We start from the raw sequence: 15,664 nt of genomic DNA, 5'->3' as shown, positions 1-15,664 counted from the left end.
TATTATGTCCCCTATCAACACCTTCCTCATACCCTCACTATCCTCGGGCCTGCCCTATAATTTCCTAGACTCTTGCCTTATATCCAAAGTGCGTTTAAAACTAACTCAAAAGGTTTTAGAAAATCATTAAATGTTATTTATTACAAAACTAATTCATGTTCATTGCAAAACATCAAATAATACAGAAGATATAAAGTAAAAACTCAAAATCAACCTTTCCTCCTGCCCATTTTCACCCCTCTGACATTACCACTCTTAACATGTTGGTATGTGACCTTCCAGACTTTTCATATGCCTTTACATACATGCACACACACAATCTTTACATAAGGATATGACAGGATAAATTGTATCCTGCACCTTGTTTTGTTTACATAATATATCTTGGAGATCCCTCCACTTTACTGCACTTTGATGCACTGCATTTTTTTTAACACTTGCACAGTGCCCCATAGATTGGGTGTATTTAACCAAGCTCCTATTGACAGACATTTAGATTGTCTCCATTTGTTTTGCTCTTATCAAAATAATGCTGCATTGAATGCCCCTGTGCGCTTTTTTTGTACAAGGGCGCAATGAATACCCATTTATGTGCAATGAGTGCCTTTGTACATTTTGTATACTTTTCTTAAGTTCTTTAATATGATATATTCTTTGAATCGGAACATCTCCTTTTCAGATTTTAAGAACTTTGAAGTGTTGCTGTACTTAGACACAAATTTGTTAGAGAGAGATTCTATTTTGTTAATTACTTCAAAATACAAAGGAACAAGAGATGCTATTACCCTATGTAGAGAGATGTCTACTCATAAAGCTTTTTCTGAAATTAGTGCTGAGAATGGAAATGAGAAGATGTTGCAGGCTGAGGAAGGAGAATCTGGTCTGCTGCCTTTCCGCTCTTCAAGCTGTATGACTAAGAGCTAAGGCTTAGGATAGAGGTTAAGTGGACATGTCTAAAGTCCCTCTGCCAAAAGGATGGGCTGCCCTGCCTTACAATCCCACAGAAAGTCCTTCCTGTTGAGGATAGGGGTAGCGATCTGCCTCCCTTACAGAAGACAAAGTTTTGGCAAGTCATCCTGAAAGGGCACCAACATCTGATCTAGATGAAGGGCTCCTAAGGGCTAAGGCTATGATTTCTCTGTGTCCTGGCCTGCTTACCAATTATACAGTGCATTTAAAAGGTTATAGGTTGGTAATGATGCCATTCGAATTTCTGAGGAAAGGGAAGAAAAATGGTTTTAAAAATGCGCCCTTTTATGGAGTTGCTGGGATAGTAACCATGGAGAGAAGAAAGTTTGGCCTGATGCTGTGGAGCGTTGAATTATTTGAACTATTCACACTTACTGCTTCTCTGTTGGCAGGTTGCCGAAAGATATCACCATCAGAATGTTCCCACGACAATTCTCCTTCTCCTGTTGATTAAAAAGAAATAAAGAAAGAATCATCCATACATAGAAGGAAAAAATATCACCCTTGTGACCCAGTAACATTTTGGTTCTATGATCTCAAAGTTCTCCAGATGTTTTAGCTGTTGTGGCAGTCCTTCAAAAAGCACCACTGAAAGATTTCTCTTTGGGTGTGCCTCATTTTTCAAAACAACTCCCGAGAAAGTTGCCACTTTCTAAAATAGACTTTCCAGCAACATTACACATAATTTGGAAAATAAAAGGGAAAATAATCACTTTCTAGTTTAATATAGCCATCATTTGTCACTTTTGCTTATTTTATTCCAGTAACAGTTAAGTATTTTGTAGGCATATTTAACTTGTGTTTAAACTACCCTTAAAAAAGTGAGAGTTTTGAGGACTTGGTCTGTCATGATTTGTTAAATTCACCATTATGTCTCTGAGAAGTTATGACCTGATAAGTTAGGATAAAACTCGCTATGGTTGGAGTGTTTACATAACCAATATCCAAGATGTACTTCTGTTTTTGCCTGCCACAGCTTTCTCTAGGTCTGTAAGTCCACTCTTTGAACAGCGAACCCCTATCATTGCCATCTTCCAAAGTAACTCTTTTTAGGAGCAGGATTCTACTTTTAGCCTGGAGGGCAAAATTCACAAAACAGGTACAGACGTTCCTCAGCTTCCAAGAATATTACCTTGTATTATCTAGGACCAAGCAAGCTGATGAGAAGAGCTTGGTCTTAGAGATGTTTGCGTCACTCTACATGAGTACTATTTATATGTGTGTGTGTTTCTGTGAATATATGTCTTATATCTATCTCTACGTCTATCTATCTATCTATCTAATCTGCCTGAGGATAAACCCAATATAGAGTCAATCATATATTTCATGGGATAACAAGGAAGAGAAAAAGATATAAGCATTAAGGATTTTCTGTTCTAATGCATCTCTGAAACTTTCAAAACCTAAGTCTAAACAGTAACATGTTACTGGTTCAATCATGTGTAATACTGTTAGGGAAAATTACATAACATCTTTGGCTTTTAGGGCTTGAAAAAGACCTTAAAATTAGTTTGATAGCAATATTATCATTAGACAGTGACATACAACAAAGTATGGCTTTAACTCTCCATGATTCAAAGGTCATCTTATGGAAAAAAAATATGAATTTTGAAGATTTAACTGGTTGCTAGGTTAATCGTCCTAAAACACCACTTTGATTGTATAATTGTATCATTTCCTGATCAAAACCCTCAGTGAGTTCCCAGGCAAGACTCTCTGTAATTAGCCCCCACCTCATCTTTGCTGAGCATCTACCTCCTACCCAACTATCTCAGCTATTATACAATGGGAACCCTTTGACCTCCTTGTTCTTCATTTAAAACTTGGCTCCCATTCTTGCTTGCATGCTTTTGCTCACGTTATTCTTCTTCTGAAATTACCTTCCCACCTCCCACCCCCCAGAACTCCCCATGCCTATGAAAACCATTAAGTTTTTCCTCCTTTACTAAGTCTTCCTCAAGCACTCTTACATATTTCTGATCTCCTGAAGGACTTAGCATTCTATAGCCTTAGAGATGTACAAGCATAACGTTGTCCAACTGCTCCATTTAACAGATGGAGAAACCAACGCTCAAAGAGGGTGTATAGCCATTCACAGTCACATAATGAGTTGATGAGTGTTAATACCCAAAATACCAGCTTACCTGGCTCCCAAATAAGTGTGTCCATTCTGCAAGGACAGGGTTTATTGTTTGCGTTATTCATGGCTGTCACCATCATCTATAACAGTGCCTGGCACATAGCAGTCACTCAAGAAATACTTGTCAAATGATGGAATTGGGAGGCCTTCTCTGACCACCTATCTAAAATTTCAATCCCCTTTTGGTTTTTCTTATCCTTCTTTTCTTTTCCTTCTTTGCACTTATCACTATTGTACATTTTATATATTTTATTTATTGTCTGTTTTCTCTCACTAGAATTCTCCTATGAGAACAAGGATTTTTGTCTATCGTGTTCACTGATGTAACTCCAGTGCCTAGAACAGTGCTGGGCATGTAGATAGTGTCAATATTTGTTGAATGAATGAATACTAAAACACTGTACAATATTTTTGGCTGTTAAATGTTTCCTAAGCTTGCCTTGCTTCCCTAAAGAGACTGTAAATCCCTTGAAACCAGAGACCATGTCTTAGACGCCCCCTCCGTACTGACTACATCATTGGTTCTCAGAGTGTGGTGTCTGGACCAGCAGCATCAGCATTACCTGGGAACTTGTTAGAAATGCCAACTTTCGGACCCTACTCCAGACCTACTAAGTCAAAGATTCCGGGGTGGGGGGTCAGTGATCTGGGTTTTGACAAGCCATCCCAGAGATTCTGATGTGTGCAGGAGTTTGTGAATAACTGGGCTGGAGCACTTTAGCATATTTCTGGGTACACATCAGGTGCTCAGTATATGTACTGATTGAACTGCAGTCAAAAATACAGAATTAAGTGCTTGGGCAATAGTATACTCGCCTCTTCCTGGTTATTCCATGTCTGAGTAAAGATAGTAGACACAGACTGGATGCAGACTATGTGGAAACTTAAATGACCCTGTAAGAGTGAAGATGATTTCCCCTCTGTTTTTGTCTAGAACATAATTCCCCAAAGTCCGTTAACATGAACTGGATGCTTCTCGAGCGGAGAGCCTGATGTTAAGGCAGGAGGAGGAGAGAACAGGACATGCCCTTTCCCTCAAGACATATACAACCTGTGTGGAGGTGACAGGAAATCAATATAGGAAATAGCCTAAAAACACACACACACAGGGTAACAACTGAAAATACAAATGGAATATATGTGCTTAGGAGATACTGAACAGGTGGAGCAAGCGGCCAGATGTGGTCATGGAAAGCTTCCCAAAAGAACTGTTAAGTCACATTTTTAGAAGCAGATAAATGCAGGGTATAAACAGACAGTGATGTGGGCAGAGGGTATCTCAACTGAAGGGAATGGCATTTGCAAAGGGCCAGAGCTTGGGAAATAGCAAGTCACATACTGGAGACAGCAAGCAAGATGTGGCTTGAGTAGAAACCTCAGATGTGAAAGGAGAAATGGGGCTGGTGGAGAGAGAGGGGGAGAAGGAGAAGGAGGGTGAAGGAGGGAGGAAGGGAGGGGGACTGGTTGTTGAGGTAAGGGTGGTAAATAATTGCTGCATGGACTTCAAAAAGAGGCTGAAGAATTCACATTTGATCCTGTTACCAATCTTTATGTAGAGGTTCTAATGGTAAAAGTGATATTTGCGGAAGCTTATCTTGGCAATGGAGTGTCCGCTAGTTGGGGAACAACTGGAATTTGGGAGGCTGACTAGGAGACTGTCATAATAATATGTGATAAGCCATGAAAATCTATAAAATAATGGAGAAGAAGGGGCAAATCAGACCACTCCTGATCAAAAGGAAATGATAAGACCCTGATGGAAGATTTGATAATAAAGGAGGAAGGCAAAGGAGAAAACAGTATAAAATGACTCTGGGTTGCAAATCTGGAGAGCTAGGGAATGGCACTGCCCTTGACAGTGACTAAGTGGGGATGAACTTGGATTTACTTATTCCGTTTCAGGTGGCAGTGGTGGGTCTAAGCTTTGTCCTGAGCAAACATGAAAACATGGGACCCAAGAGATTTGAAATCAGAAAAGATTCACGAGCAAATGGCAAAACAAAATATAAAAGCTATAGGATGTGGTTTTAAGCCTAATCTAAGTAGGTAAAAAAGAACAAATTACAAAAGAAAACTGATAGAATAGCTGTCCGCATCAAATGTCCTTTTTTAATGTAAATTAATGATTGGGATTGACATGAAATGTTTACTCAGCACGGCCTTCTGAGAAGTTCAATTTATTGCATTTAGACCATGGAGTCTTAAAGGGCTTTTAAATGGTGTTTTAAAATACTCATAGTCCAGTCAGAATCTGGAAAGCAATATAGAAGCATATAATCCCTGTTAAATGAACAGAGACAAGATGGCAACGTGACGAGGCAAGTCAGTATCAAACGTGGGAGCAGACTATTAATACCCTGTAACACAAGTTCAGATAAATGTGTCACAACCACCTAAGCATTTTCAGACAGTCATGTGTACCTAAATTGAACTATTTCACTTCATTAAAAACTACTGAAGGGGGCCGGCCCCATGGCCGAGTGGTTAAGTTCCCGTGCTCCGTTGCAGCGGCCCAGGGTTTCGCCGGTTTGGATCCTGGGCGCAGACATGGCACCACTCATCAGGACACGGTGAAGCGGCGTCCCACATGCCACAACTAGAAGGACCCACAGCTAAAAAAAATATGCAACTATGTACCGGGGGGTCTTTGGGGAGAAAAAGCAGGAAGGGGAAAAAAAAGAACCTTCAAAATAAATCATAAAAAACAGAGAAAAAAAAACCCCACACAAAAAAACTACCACAGCTATTACTTCTGAATATATATTTTCAAGTAGGAACTACCAGTATTTTGTTGCCTTTGAGCTTTCAAAGTTAATAAAATGGCATTCTCTAAGCTTGAATCTGCTATAAATAGCTGCTAAAGGTTTCAACATTTTAGTTACTCCATATAATTTGAACCATAGTTAAACTGGAATTATCTTCTTGGATGTTCACATTTTCTATGGCTATAAGTGGTTCTCTAGGCCTGGGCAGGGTCTGTCTGGACAGCTGAAAATAGGTTTGTCCATTTACAATCTTAGATATTATACCTTAGATATAACTTAGATATATCTAAGAGGCAAAATCCATAAAAGAAGAAAGTAGGCACCAGTACCCTACAAAACCTGTTTCTTTGTTTTTTGCCCCTGATTCACTGGACAAGTGATCATGAGAGGGAGCCTCTTTTTTCAGCCAATGCTTTAAAAAAAAAAAAAAACAACAGTGATTCTAATGGAGACAGATGGATTCTAGTTAATTCCGAGAAGCAACAAGAGGTAATTTTAACCAATTTTTGAAACCAAAATGAAAAACAACTCTGGTGTACTGTATGTCAAACAATATTCATTTAACCTTAAAAGCCACATGTGTTGTTTATTCAAACCTCAATTATCCTCTGAGTGGTACCCTATGGAGCTGGAATGGCTTGGCTTTCTGGTAATGGGAGAAATGGAGAACAATTATTTGAAAAATGGTCAAGAGCTAGGCTAAAATTCAGATTGTTTATAGCTCCCATTGCTTCTATTAATCTCTGGTTGGCTTAACCAGGTCACAGAATTAAACCCTATCCTCTCAAAAGGACTAAATGTACAACGAGATTATGAGATACCCATGAAGATAAGCCTCAGACAGCAAAACTACGCCAGCATGTGGCCACTTCTGAAACACACACATCATAATAAATAGAGTGCCCGTAGGTCTTGATTTATCTGGGACAACACAGTTTTATGCCTCTTTTTCTGGCAGGCATAATTATTAAGATTGCCCCTCTCACTTTCAAAAGGGTCTCAGTTTGGATGATAAATTATACGGTCACTCTAATCATAAGGCAAATAGAAATTAAATGAATCCTCAAGACAGGGGGAAGTGATCTCTGCGACAAGACAAAGTGATTTCTGTATTTTCAGAAGAACAAGTTGAAATCAGCAGAATCAGGGAAAAGAGTTAAAAGTATTTTGAGGGAAATTGTGAGAGGGCAGAGAGGAAGAAAATGATCGTTCCAGGTTCTGTGGTTGGGCTACTTTATAGTTAGTACTCAATAACCAAGCTGGAGATGAAAGAGGGAGTGGAAGCAGATGACTCTGGGGGGGCCTATGCCAAACATCTAATTCTCCAAATTCTTTTCAGAGGGAGCAAGTGTGTTGAAATTTGAAGGAAGCTTTGAAGAACACTGGTATAAGGATTCTCCACTGGTAGACACCTGAGCTTCCAGTAGTGATCCATAAGACTACAAGAGGTCCTCCAGCATCTTGTGAAGTGGGCGGTCATTTTTCTTAGAAAATACTTTATTGTCAAATAAAGCATTTTATTGTTTGGGCTGTCAATACAAGCTCTAAGCACTTTAAACAAAATATCTGCTTGAGAAACACTAAGTCACAGACAAGGAAGGACTCCTGCCAACAGTAGCAAGCCAAATCTGAAGAGGAGTACAAAAGCATTTATCCAGAAAAATCAGAAATACGTACTTTTTAAAAAGTGCATTGTGAAAGTGCATGTGTTTGCAGGAGGAAATCATGGGAGAGGGAATAAAAAAACTGAGCTAGATGGTGCCCATGACCCATGCTCTGCTCTTTCAATGGAGATGTGACTACACAGATCCAAGTTTATGGCTATAAATGGGGTCTTTGCATCCCAGAGTAGTCCCGATGAATCTGCTGGAAGTGTTACCATATCTGGCCCCTGGGAGCAGAGTTGTCACAAAGTCTGTTCCTTCAGTAGCCTCAAAGTTAACAAGAGTCCCCAAAATTGTTTCACATCCCCAAGCTGAGATGCAGCATAGCAGTAATGAATAAGAGAACAGCCCAGAGTCAGACTGCCTGGGTCCAATTCCTGGTTCTGCCCCTTCTTACCTGTGTGACTTTGGGCAAGTAAATGAACCTCTCTGTGCCTCAATTTCCTTATTGCTAAAATGTAGACAGTAATACCTACCCTATAGGGTTTGAGGATGAAATGAATTAGTATATACAAAGAGCTTAGAATAGTGCCTGGCACACTGTGAGTGTTATGTAAGTGTTAGCTATTATTGCCTCTCCCTCTTTTCCCATCCTTTCCTTCCACTTCTTCCTCCTTTTCCTCTTTCTTTTTTTTTTTTAGATTTTTCAAATTTTTTTCCTTTTTCTCCCCAAAGCCCCCCAGTACATAGCTGTATATTCTTCATTGTGGGTCTTTCTAGTTGTCACACGTGGGACGCCGCCCCAGCGTGGCCCGATGAGCAGTGCCACGTCCGCGCCCAGGACCCGAACCAACGAAACACTGGGCCGCCTGCAGTGGAGCGTGCGAACTTAACCACTCGGACACGGGGCCAGCCCCTCCTTCTCCTCTTTCAAGGGTAGCTTACACAGGGGGAAAGCCCAACTTAGGGACTCCCACAAGTGTGCTAGGTATTTAACAAAGGAAAGGATCTAGATTAAACAAACAAATGAAGCCTAGCAGAAAAAGAAAATTTATGCTCACACATAGAAAGGGAATCATTTTATTTCTAAATCATTACATTTCTAAAGCCAGAATCCTGGAGATACAAAAAAAAAAATGGCTGCAGAAATTTCTTCAGCTCATTCCTTCTGAAATGGCTTAGATTCTTTCATAATTATGCTAGTCCTCTCCTTATTTTCATCTTTTTAGAGGAGGAGTTTGTGTTTTTCTCTCTTGGTTTAAAATGAGGTTGAAGAAGACAGATATCTGCTTCACTGGGAGGCAGTGCAATTTACATAGTCATAAAGCAGAGTGGTAAAAATCCAAGAACCCAAATAGAGTCCTGCGCTACCACATCCATAAATGGAAAATAACAAGCAGGGTGGAGAGGGAAACTCAGTGATCTACTGATGTTTACTGCCTGTTCAACCCGGGAATGAAAAGCAGCCAGTTTAAGGTCCTTCTTCTTTCTGTGACCATCACTTTGGCTTCCTGGCCCTATCCAAAGAGGACTGGACTACTTGGTGAGAGTAGAGGATGTGGGTCTGGTTTTAACAGCCAAAGCCAAAAACGAAAGTGGATGTAGTCATTCCAGCAATTCGCTTGAATCAATTGGATAATTATAGCAACTGTCCACTTTTTCTGGGCTATGGGGACCTGGGCTTTGCGAGTTCTTACAGTTGTAGTGTAGATAACACAGTACAGCCCACTTATCCATAGGGGATATGTTCCAAGACCCCCAAAGGATGCCTGAAACAGTGAATAGTACCAAACCCTATATAGACTATGTTTTTTCCTATACATACATACCTATGATAAAGTTTCATTTATAAATTAGCCACATTAAGAGAGTAACAACAATAACTACAGTCATGTGTTGCTTAATGACAGGGATATGTTCTCAGAAATGTGTTGTTACGTGATTTAGTCATTGTGTGGGCATCATAGAGTGTACTTACACAAACCTAGATGGTATAGCCTACTACACACCTAGGCTATACGGTATTAATCTTATGGTACCACCATCATATATGCAGTCTGTCCTTGACTGAAATGTCGTTATGCAGCACATGGCTATAATAATAAAGTTGGCTTTGGGGACATTAGTAAGTAAAATAAGGGTTACTTGTACACAAGCACTGCGATACCGAGACAGTCGATCTGATAACCAAGATGGCTACTAAGTGACTAATGGGCAAGTAGCGTACACAGCATGGATACCCTGGACAAGGGGATGATTCATGTCCCACCCAGGACCGAGTGGGATGATGTGAGATTTCATCATGCTACTCAGAATGGTGTGCAATTTAAAACTTATGAATTGTTTATTTCTGGAATTTTCCGTTTAATATTTTTGGACTGCCATTGACCGCAGGTAATAGAAACCACGGATAGCAAAACCGTGGATAAGGGGGTACTACTGTATTCAAATATGATTCCTCTGCCTGACATCACTCTTCCTTCTCATGTTTCTTTTTCCTCCGTTTATACTGTCAGTCAAGAAAGATTAATTTCTATAAATGTTGAGGTCTAAGCTCATGAAGACTATTCTAATGAGAGTAGCGGGCATATCCAGCGGTGTGTTTTTGGGCAGTCGCAGCGTCCCTTGAAGTAGTCAGAAGGACAACGCTGAAGGAAGGGTGGCTTTAACCATCCATGAAAAGAGCATTGCTTTGAAATGCTTCACCAGGAACTCCTTATTTTCATTGTAGAACCAGACTCATACACACATGAAAAACCCTCCAACACCACAACAGGATGGGGCATTATTGACCTTGACAGGATATCCCAGATGGCCAATTAGGAATCATTGCTGTTAATTTGTTAAGCTCAGTATGAAAGTCAATGCTGTCTCATCCACTGTCAGAAGGGGTTTCTGTCTAAGAAGAAACATTCTAGACATAAAAGACATGCCAAAAAGAAACATGATGACCTCAGAGGGGTGGGAGTCCTGGGACAGTCAGCAGGCACATGGAGATGAATTCTGAGTGCAAGGGATGGAGATAGAACAAAAACAACCTGGAAAGTTTCCATGGAAGAAGAAAGCTTCCAGTGGGGATTTCAAAGAAGAGGAGAGGTAGGCAAGGATAGACAATCCCTAAGATGGTCCCATATTCATGAACATGAATGATTCACTTTTGAAAAGGGATTACTAAGGATGGTCAGGCTTCCCTAGCCATGAAAAGATCAGTGTTTCAATTCATTTGGAAGTTTAGGTGAGAGCATACCAACTCAAAAATTATTGAGCTAATTTTTATTTTTTTAAGTAGTGCTTCTCACTAACAATGTTTCCTTTCTATCATTATGACCAGGAGATGGTAGTGTTTCTGCTGAAAATGAGGACAAAAACAAAAGCAACTCTAGACTGATACGTGAGGATCTATATTTGGAGTTGCTGGTATTTTCTCCAGTTTTCTTTGATTTTGAAAAATTTGATAGAATTTTAAGATATTAAAAAATGAAATATCTCACACACCACTTCCCTGGAGATCTCTGCATTGCAGCCGAGATGGCGTCTGAGGTGTAATTTTGCTGCTTTTTCGGAAAGAAATTGAAAGTCTTAGGTAAAATGGCAGTTGTCTTGAACACTGACAAATTGCTTTTAAGCAGTTGCTTCCAGTTTCAGTTACTTTGAAGGAGTTAGCAGAAATATCTCGATTTTATAAAGAGACTCAATTTTCTCCTTGGGCTCACTGGAGATGCGTTGGATAAAGGAGCTTGAGTTGAGTAAGTTGTGAGTTCAATCATTTCTCCTGTCTCTCCAGCCAGCACTGCACTTGGAGTGCTGTCAAGAGCTTTTCGTAACTGTGGCTCTCTTTCCTTTTAATAAATTCATCACAAGATATATGCTCAATACTATTCTAGTGGAAACAGAGGAAGAAGAAGACGGTCCTCTATTTATAGAACTTTCTAGTTGAGGAGCCAAGACCCAGGAAACAATGAACAATACAAGAAAATATTTTTAAATGCTGAACTCTATGAACCACACTAAGCCCTGAAAGTGGTCAAACAAGATCAGTGAGGATTAGAGGGGTTAGGCAAGACTACCTAGAAGAGGTGCGCCTTCAGCTGGGCTCTTGAAAGATGGGGAGGATTCTAATCAGTAGAAGAGGAGGGAGAGGCTATTCCAAGCTTGTGGGGAGTAAGAGTCAAGAGAAGCACATAACAGCGGTGAAGGTGGGAAGGAACATGGCATATTACAGGACAGAGAACGGCCAGCCTAGAGAAGAAGGTGTGCGTGTTGGTGTCAGAGAAAAGAGGATGAGCAGTAGGTTAAGGAAGGGTCAGACTGTTTTACAGAGGGCCTTTAAAACAAGCTGAAGAACTGAAATTGGATAATATGGTAAGGTATGGTAGTTACTTCAGAAGAAAAGTCCAGACTAGAGTATCATGCAGCATCTATAATGCAGGAAGGACAGTACAGACACTCCTACAGCATGAGGTGACTGGTTTCACGGTAAAATCAGAAGTCAGGAATCCTGGGAGGACAGGACTGCCACCAGTTATCTGCCTAACTTTTAAGTCACTCATCCCTGTGCACCTCCCTGGGGTGCAGAGAGTGAAGAGGAATGTGGTGTGAGTTGAGGCTGGAGAGACAGTCCTAGGAGTCTTCCTTCACCTCCCTGACTAGGTCGACCCCTCCCAATTATGGGCTTTTATAATACCTTTCCTTTGTAGCATGTGGCACAGTTGTGATTTTATATCTACTTGCATCATTATGTGATAAATGTCTGTCTTCCCCGCTAAACTCTGCAAGGGCAGGTTCCACGTCTGTTTTGTTCACTATTATGTCTTGAGCAACAGCACAGTGCCAGGTACTTAGTGATTGCTCGACAAATGTATGCTGAATGAAAGAAGGTAGATATTTACACTCGGGCCTCTTTAAGCCTAGAAAGAGAGAAGGGTGGAATGAGGGTGTTCCCCTGTGGTTGGGAGTGGGTAGGTTGAGACCTTGATGGGGAAAGACGGGCAGTGTGGTTACTGTCTTCTTAGGATTATCTGCCTATGCCAATGTGCCACACATGTCCTCTCTCTCCCTTTATTCTCCTACACTAGGAGAGGCCCTTGTCACACTCCTATGAATGGCTCCCACCAGATAGTGCAAAAACTTGGGACTCTAGAGCCAGGCTAACAAGGTTCAAATTCAAGCTCTGCCACTTACTACCATGTATCCTTGGGAAAATCACTTGACTTCTCTGCCTCAGTTTCCTCATCTGTAAAATGGGGATAATAACTGTTCCTCCTTTGTTGTGAGGATCAAATGAGATATTACACACAAAAGTGCTTAGACCAGTGCCTGGCGCATAGTAAGCGCTAGATATGTACACCATCTACCACATGCAGGTTTGGCTCTCAGTACAGTTGACAGCCTACCCCAAATACCTCTCCCTTGTCTAGAGTCCAAGTACACAGCCTTCCCCTTTGCTTTGGCAAGATTGGCAGGAGACAGGAAGCAGAAATGATAAACGGGGGAGGGAAGCTGGGTGTGGGTTTGGGTTTGAGGCCTGCTTGCCCAGAATGTGGCAGTCCTACAATCTCTGAAGAGATTTTTTCTTCTGATAAAGATTCCCTTAAGCTTCCAGTGGCTTTTTGAGCTACATTTCTAGTCCAGATGAGGTTTGCTGGAGTGCCAGCAATGACACGCACCCTGCCAACACTCTCCTGACTGTCTTGGCCTCAAAGACATGTCTAAACAACTGAGGCGGGGGCTGAGATTCAATCCACAGCTAAGATTGCCGTCTGACCCAGGAAGAAAGGCACACATTAGTGTTTGGTGACAGTGCAGAGAGCCTGTCTGAATGGGGCCCTTTATATTAAGGTTTGCAAGTTCAGCACTCAAAAGGTTATTTCTTCTGCAGTATTTTGCCTGCAATTAGGGTGGCCAACATAGGGCAGAAGTGTGTCTGGGTTCCCCACTGTATGAGTAATATGCTTATACAAGGTATACCTTTGTAAAAACATCATTTCAGCAGAAAAAAATAACTAGGTGCTTCAAAAATTAGAACTTCAAAGCAGATTCAATCACATTATATACAACTGAAAGATGTAAAGAAATTAAAAGCAGGGGAAAAAAGCAACAATTTTATGAAAAGTGTAGGATTTAGTCCTTATAGGAGAAGATGAAAGAGAATGGTTTATTTAGGCTGGAGACGAGATGGCAGAGAAAGAACTTAATGAATTGTCAAGGGACAACAGAGGATCAGTAATAGCCAGCTTTTATCTGTTGCTTCTGAGGACATAAGAAAAGAAAATAGATTTATTTGTGACAAGAGAACTCTTGAGAAGACGGTTAGTCCTAGGATCTGTTAGCACAAGAAGGACTAGAAACTAGGTTCGGTATATGGAGGTTCTGCATACGGAGATTAAGCAAATCAAAAGGCAAGACTGTCAGAGACAGAAGAGAAGGTGCAATTCTACTTAACCCCAGGGTAATAAATATAGTAATTATTATATGAAATATAATGATTATCACTCATTAAGGAATAACTCTGTACTGGACCTTCTCCTAGGACTCTATGTCAGCTCAGTTAATTTTTACAACCTTTCTATTGGTGGTAGAGCTTAGCATCCCCATTTTCACAGCTGAGAAAACTGAGGCTTTAAGTGGTTAAGCAGCTTGTCCAAGATAACATCACTAGGAGACGGTAGCTCTGCAACATCAAATCTATGTCCTTGTGGCTTGTGGCCTATGTCCTTTGCACCGTATTGCCTCTTGGATGCAATAATACATCTTCTTGCAGTTTCCTTTCTTTTATTAATTATTCTTCAGTTTGAATTTCACATACCCTTTTCCCCAAACAAAATAATCTCAGCCTAAAAATTGGATTATAGCAATTAGCTGGTTATAGTAGCAACCACGTGTGCACCTCTGCTCAGTACGGACTCTTCCCTTTGGAGCAGACTCAAGTTACATTGGAGCAAAGGTGGGAAAGGAGCTGAGGAACAACATACTCATCTTTCCTGGATGCAACATAACAGCTGTATTGAGGTACGGATACCCACACACTGTGAGAAACAGGTATGGAAAGATTCACAGCCTTACTGAAGCATAAATCAAATTAGGCTGCAAGTAAATCCATACTGACTTATGAGGGCTGGTACAAAACGCACATTAAAAGGGATGAGAATATACTGGTACTCAGAATAAGTTAATTTCTTTCGAAAAATATTAATTATAGCGTCCTAAAGTAGGATGGGGGAGAAAAACAACATGGGGCTCAGGAACGACACCAGGTAATTTCCTATTGACCATGAACCAATGTATAGTCAGTACCATCTACCACAGGCAATCAATGATTCAAAGGAAGAAAACACAATCATAATATTTTAGTAGCATCTAATTCAAACTATGACTAACTTTCTGGCAATATTTCCAAGTGTGCGTTATTCAAAGAGCACCTATACTCTGTGTCTAGTGCAGTGGGGGGGGCCGGGGGGGGAGATGAGACACAAATAGTTTCTGCCTTAAATAGCTTATACATTGGTAGGGATGACAAGACATGAGCACAAATAATAAAAGACAAACATGACAAGGTGATAAATGCTACTGGAGAAGCACAGATTAAGTGCTGAGGGGTCCTAGAGCAGAGGGAAGGTTACTCCCAACTTGCAGGATTAAAAGAACACTTCATAGAAGAGGCGGCATTAGGCTGGCTTTTGAAAGATAAGGAGGATTTAGGGGTGGAGAAATTAAGGATGGAGGTGAGAAGGCAGAGAAGAGAGAAAGGCCTTCCAGCTAGTATTTATCAAAACGTGCCTGAGGACTCCCTGTGTTTGAATCTGGGGAAGCTGCATTTGAGCTATGTCTTGAGGAACTGGCAGGATTTCCACAGGCAGAGATGGAGGCAACGGATATTTCAAAAACAGGCAACATTCCCTCCTCTCAACCCTTACTGCACATGTACAGATGTGACCTAAGCAGCCATTTGTCTCCTTTTCCTGCCAGTTCCTTATGATGAAACAGCTGCCACTCATTCACTCCAAATTTGGTTGCCATATGGTTGGAATTAGATGCTTTGACCAATCAGACACTGACATTGGTTACTTTTCTATTGGCTTCCTCAGGTTCCAGACTTTTAATAGGCTCAATTTAAGTGCACTAAACTCAGATGTAAAACATTCCTTTCAAGCCACCCCCAGTCATCCTCACAATCTTAGGAATGGTTT

At 40.8% G+C, this 15,664-nt stretch overlaps 1 protein-coding gene across 4 annotated transcripts in view; it reads right to left on the bottom strand.

The window, feature by feature from the left end:
- The window catches only part of CHRDL1 (chordin like 1), a 110,039-nt gene that overhangs the window by 23,734 nt on the left and 70,641 nt on the right, over nucleotides 1–15,664 (bottom strand). For all 4 annotated transcript variants that reach the window (XM_046673562.1, XM_046673560.1, XM_046673563.1 and 1 more), the window contains exon 7: nucleotides 1,345–1,412. In XM_046673562.1, the coding sequence (XP_046529518.1) occupies nucleotides 1,345–1,412 (68 nt within the window). The remainder of the gene's footprint in view (nucleotides 1–1,344; nucleotides 1,413–15,664) is intronic.

This window comes from Equus quagga, chromosome 10, assembly GCF_021613505.1.
Source record: "Equus quagga isolate Etosha38 chromosome 10, UCLA_HA_Equagga_1.0, whole genome shotgun sequence".
NCBI classification, from domain to species: domain Eukaryota; kingdom Metazoa; phylum Chordata; class Mammalia; order Perissodactyla; family Equidae; genus Equus; species Equus quagga.
This window is presented reverse-complemented; position numbering and strand designations above follow the sequence as displayed.